Source organism: Crocuta crocuta, unplaced genomic scaffold, assembly GCF_008692635.1.
Source record: "Crocuta crocuta isolate KB4526 unplaced genomic scaffold, BGI_CrCroc_1.0 scaffold286, whole genome shotgun sequence".
Classification (NCBI taxonomy): domain Eukaryota; kingdom Metazoa; phylum Chordata; class Mammalia; order Carnivora; family Hyaenidae; genus Crocuta; species Crocuta crocuta.
In genome coordinates, this window is record NW_027530979.1 from 290496 (window position 1) to 296495 (window position 6000).

General features: G+C 32.8%; 1 protein-coding gene across 1 annotated transcript in view; it reads left to right on the forward strand.

Moving 5' to 3' along the window:
* The window catches only part of ASCC3 (activating signal cointegrator 1 complex subunit 3), a 328548-nt gene that overhangs the window by 88964 nt on the left and 233584 nt on the right, over window positions 1-6000 (forward strand). Inside the window, exons 9-10 of the mRNA XM_077770165.1 lie at window positions 1837-2037; window positions 2491-2631. Of these exons, the coding sequence (XP_077626291.1) occupies window positions 1837-2037; window positions 2491-2631 (342 nt within the window). The remainder of the gene's footprint in view (window positions 1-1836; window positions 2038-2490; window positions 2632-6000) is intronic.

The following is a 6000-nucleotide window of genomic DNA, read 5'->3' on the forward strand; positions in this document are numbered from 1 at the left end:
GTTGTACATTTCTTCCTGAGTGATCTTTGATTATCTGTGTCCTTTAGAAAGATCTCCATTTTATCTGTGTTGTCAAATTTATTGTCATAAAGTTATTTATTAAAATTTCCCCATTCTTAAAATATCTGTAGCATCTGTAGTGATGCCACCAATCTCATTCTTGGCATCAGTAATGTCTGTCTTCTCTTTTTTTTCCTAATCAGCCTAGATTAATCAGTTTTGTTGATCTTCTCAAAGAATGAGCATTTTTGTTTTCCATTTCATTGATATCCGCTTTGAGCCTTACTACTTCCTTTATTCTCCTTAGTTTGGTTTTAATTTTCTTATTCTGGAAAATGTAGTTTTTCATTTAAAACCTTTCTTTTTTCATATAGGTTGTTAGTGCTATGTATTTCTCCCTAAGTATTACTTTTAGCAGTGTCCACAAATTCTGATATGTCGAGCTTTCTTTTTCCTTCGGTTAAGAATACTTATTAATTTCCTTTTGATTTCTTCTTTCATCCATCAGTTATTTAGGAAGTGTATTATTTAATTTCAAATATTTGGATATTTCCTAAGGATATTTCTGTTAAAGATTTCTAATTGCATTCATTGTTATCAGAGCATATGTTTTGTCTGAATTACTTTTCAATTTATTGAAACTTGTTTTATAGCCCAGAATATACAATATTTATTTTTTATTTTTTAATTTTTTAATTTTATTTATTTTTTTACAAATAGTTTGTTGTCAAATTAGTTTCCACATAACACTCAGTGCTCATNCGTGCAGATTTACAATATTTTTTAATGTTTCATGAACACTTGATAAGAATTTGTATTCTGTTGTTAGGTGAATAAATGTCAGTCAGGTCAAATTGGTTGATAGTGCTGTTCAAGTCTACTATAACCTTGTTGATTTTCATGCGTTCTTGTTCTGTCAACTGTTGGGAAGGATGTTGAAATCATTTGCATGTCTATCAGTTCTTGCGTCCTGTGTTTTGAAGATCTGTTATTAGGTATGTAAGCTTTTCTGACTATAATTAATCTCTTTGTCATTATTAAATGACTTCCTTTATTCTTGGTATTTATTCTTGGCTTTGAAATTTATTTTTTCTGACGTTAATATCACTATTCCAGTTTCCTGCCATTAATCCTGTCAGTTTTTTGTTTGCTTTTAGACATTGTACTTTTCATTTCTAAAGACTTTTCATATGGAAGACTTAGAAAAAATCATTTAGTCACTCTGTCTTCATTTTCTTCTTTATTAAAAGGACATAATAAAAGAACCCTTACCATAGAATTGTTTTGAGAATTAAATATATCGAAGTCCTCACAAATATGTTTATCACAGTATAAGTTCTGAATAAATGTAATCTACAGCTATTGTTTCTATTATTATGGCTGCTGTTTAAAAAGGTATTTTTAAATCTATAACATATTGAAACAGAATTCCCTATTGATTTATATACCCAAGAAATTTCTTGTTTGGACTTTCGTTATTCAGCTTCATTCTAACTAAACTAGAATATCATCAGAAGTCAAAAATACCTGTTGCATTTTATTTCTGTTTTGTACTTAAGATTGTGTACAGAGATACAGGAATAGTATCATTATCATATTTTTCAAATTCAGTGGGTAAGTAATTCCCAAATGCATTAGAATTATATAGTAGTTGTGAGTTCTCAAATGAACATACTTTGGTGTAAATATAGGACATACTGAGAGACTGAAGAAATTAGTCATTTTTTCATCAAAAGAAGTAATTGTTTGCATTTAATATTTTGTATGGGTCCTTCACATTACTATCATTTATAATGAGGCATTTATTTATTTCCTTCTTTTTCTCTCACTCTCTAGATTGGGCAGCTGGCTTTTAAAGGAATGAGAAGACTCAATAGAATCCAGTCAATTGTGTTTGAGACTGCCTATAACACCAATGAGAACATGCTGATTTGTGCCCCTACTGGGGCTGGAAAGACCAACATTGCAATGCTTACGGTTTTACATGAAATTCGCCAACATTTTCAACAAGGTGTTATCAGAAAGAATGAATTTAAGGTAGGAAATGAACAGGTTAGACCACAACTTTTTAAATTGTAAAATTAAATTCATTTGTAGTTGTACACGTTATATGAAATCTTGGGGAAAAAAGGATATAGTCATGATGTCATGTAAAGATTGCTTCTTGATTTTCTGTATTACTGTTAAGGCCTTCCCTGTTTGTGTTATGAAAATCCCATTACCCCTGTGAAAAGCTGTGAAAATACATTTAGCCTTGAAGCAGAACCAGTTTTCAGAGGGATGAGGCTATATACACAAATTTCATTGTCCTTTAAGTAGCCGCACACTTCTCCAAGAAAGAGAAGTACTTTTCAGATATCACTATTAAGATTTTTTACTCCTAGTGGCTACAGTTCTATTTCACAATAAATTGTGACTTACATGGGCTGCTGTGAAACAAATGACCTTCTAGGTTTTGCTCATTCATCAAGATAGTGTTTTCTTCGACAGATTGTATATGTTGCTCCAATGAAAGCCTTGGCAGCTGAAATGACAAATTACTTCAGTAAACGTCTAGAGCCACTGGGCATCGTTGTGAAAGAATTGACTGGGGATATGCAGTTGTCAAAGAATGAAATTTTAAGAACTCAGGTATGTTGTATACTTAGATTGTTTTAATACTATTTTTTCAGGTAAGTGTGAAAATTGTTAAACAACTATTCTTAAGTCGTTATAAAATATAATACAAACTTAATGTAATAAATTTCTTTTGTCTATAATCACATCTTACCTCCACAAAAAAAGTTTTTGCTGGTGTTTTATCCTATTTTATCCCTTCAAATTCTATGATTCTTGCTGTATCGTGAATATTTTTAGATGTCTGGTGTAAATTTTAAGTTCATTAATAATAATTTTTTTTTTTTTAAACAGTAGAGAATGAGAATGTAGATAAGACCAGACTTCAGTTTTAAGAGCAGGAAAATATATAGATCCTTAAATGATCCCCACTAGTATTCTAAACTATTGTATAAGGATAGCTTAACATACAATTAAAGTTTTTAGTCATTCTTTCTTTCACCAAATAGAAAGTTACTAAATCACACACTGTATAAAGGACTATATTCGGTGAAGTGCATGACAGCAAAGATATTGAAGATACAGTTCATGCTTTCAAGGATCTTATGACTGAATAGGCAAAATATATTAGAGCTACAACAAGATTATCATTAATTGATGCAACATCAATTAAGGTAATGTTAGTAGTGCTCTGAAAAAATGGAATAATGGATAACCAGATATTGGGACAGTTCAACTCAGGTATGGTCTGAAGTGGGAACGAGGGAATACACCGGCCTATTAGCCTGGCATCGTTGCCAGTCTCTCAGGACAGATTGCCTGTCCTTACTGGTTGTTAAAAATGTTTTTTAAACATTATAGCTGATATTTAATTAATACTATGAGAATTTAAAGTTCGAGGTTGGGGGATGGGGATTGGAGAAAGGTGGTCAAAAGGTATAAACTTCCAGTTATAAGATAAATAAATTCTAGGGATATAATGTAAAACATGATGACTACAGCTAACACTACTGCATGATATAGAGGAAAGTTCTTAAGAGAGGAGATCCTGAGAGTTCTCATCATAAGGAGATGTTTTTTTCTTTTTATTGGTACTTTTTTAAAAAAAATTGTATGATGGATGTTAACTAAACCTACTATGATAATCATTTCACAGTATATGTAAGTCAAATCATCATGCTATACACATCTTAAACTCATGCAGTGATATATGTCAGTCATTTCTCAGTGAAACTAGAAAACACAAACAAAAATGGACAGAGAAAGTAAATAGACATTTTTCCAAAGGAGACATACAGATGGACAGTAGGTATATGCAGAGATGCTCAGCATCACCAGTCATCAAGGAAATGCAAATCGAAACTGTGAGATATCACCTCACACTTGTTAGAATGCCTGTTATCAAAACGACAAGAGAGAAGAAGTGCCAGCAAGTATATGGAGAAAACGGAACTTATGTGTACTATTGGTGGGAATGTAAATTGGTGCAGCCCCTGGAAAACAGCATGGAAGCTCTTTAAAAAATTAAAGGTAGAACTGCTAGATGATCCAGCATTCGTATATCTTATTATTCCAAATGAATTTTTCACAAAAATATATTCAACAAGTTATATGCAAAATGCCTTTTATTATAATTATTTTAATTGTCACATGTGTAGAAACATTTTAATAGTTTCTTTAAAATCCTTTTCATTTTTATTTATTTATTTATTTTAATTTTTTAAATGTTTAGTTTTGAGAGAGAGACAGAGAAAGAGTGCAAGTCATGGAGGGGCAGAGAGAAAGAGAGAGAGAAACAGAATCTGAAACAGGCCCCAGACTATCAGGACCCAGCCCTACACAGAGCTTGAACTCAGTAATGGCGAGATCATAACCTAGGCTGAAGTCGGACGCTTAACCAACTGAGCCACCCAGGCGTTTTAAGTTTATTTATTTTTGACAGAGAGAGACATAGAGCTTGAGCAGCAGAGGGGCAGAGAGAGAGGAAGACACAATCTGAAGCAGCTTCCATCCAGGCTGACCTGTCAGCACAGAGCCCAATGCAGGGCTCAAACTCAAAAGTTGGTGAGATCATGACCTGAGCCAGAGTTGGACACTTAACCAGCTGAGCCACCCAGGTGCCCCTCCTTGAAACATTTTAAATTTTATTTTGTTAAAGAATCTAGAGAATTGTCACCTGAAAACAAGAGTAACAATTATATATACAGTTGACCCTTGGAAAATATGGGAGTTAGGGGTGCTGATCCTCCCTCCTACCATAGTCAAAAATTCGTGTAATAGCTTTTGACTTTCTGGAAACTTAACTCCTGTTGACCAAAAGCCTTACCAATAACATAAACGGTCTATTAACATATATGTTTATATGTTACATGTATCCTATACTATGTATTCTTACAATAAAGTAAGCTAGAGGAAACGTAATGTTAAGAAAATCATAAGGAAGAGAAAAATCCATTTATAGTACTATACTATATTTATCAAAAGAAATCCACATATAAGTGGACTTGCGCAGTTCAAACTCATGTCATTCAGGGGTCAACTGTAGTCACTTTAACAAATTTTGGTTCTTTTAACATAATGAACTAAATCATGCTTAAAATTTTAAGTTTATATATTAAGGAAGTTTGACAGATTTGTATAATACAGTGCAGATTTCAAATTTATAGACACATTTGGTTCTGAAAGTATGTTCAGAGGTGTGTTACGTATGATATATTCCAAGTCTAGCTTCCAGAGTTACCTGAACATACAAATTACAGAGGTCATATCTCAAATCTACACATCAGGACACACAGACTTAAATTTTTTTAGTATGTGATTTTTACTTTCATAATGTCTTATAAAGGCATATAGATTAACTCAAAATTTGACTTTTAACAGATTGTCTTTATCAAAATTTTCTGAAATTTGAACCATTCTAACGTATCTGAGACCATATCTATGATGTGTCTTACCTAAAGAAATGAGTTTTGTATCCTGATGGGTACAATTTTAGGGAAAAAAATCAAGTCAGTTTTATTCCTCTTTTATTGCTTGCAAGTCTAGCCTTAGGAAATTCTCTGTAGGGACACCTGGGTGGCTCAGTTGGTTAAGCCTCCAACTTCAACTCAGGTCATGATCTCGTGGTTCATGGGTTCGAACCCCACTTTGGGCTGTGTGCTGCCAGCTCAGAGCCTGTAGCCTGCTTCGGATTCTGTGTCTCCCTCTCTGCCCCTTCCGTGCTCATGCTCTGTCTCTCAAAAATAAATAAACATTAAAAAAAAATCTTAAGAACAAAAAAGAAATTATCTGCAAATGTTAAGTTCAGCTTTGGCAATCTTATGTCACTGCTGTACCAAATCCACAACTCTTCTTCTGTGTACTTCTGCTTTGGTCTTTCTGCACACCATTAACAGACTCTTTTTTTTTTTTTTTTTTTTTTTTTTTTTTTTATTTTACTTTTTT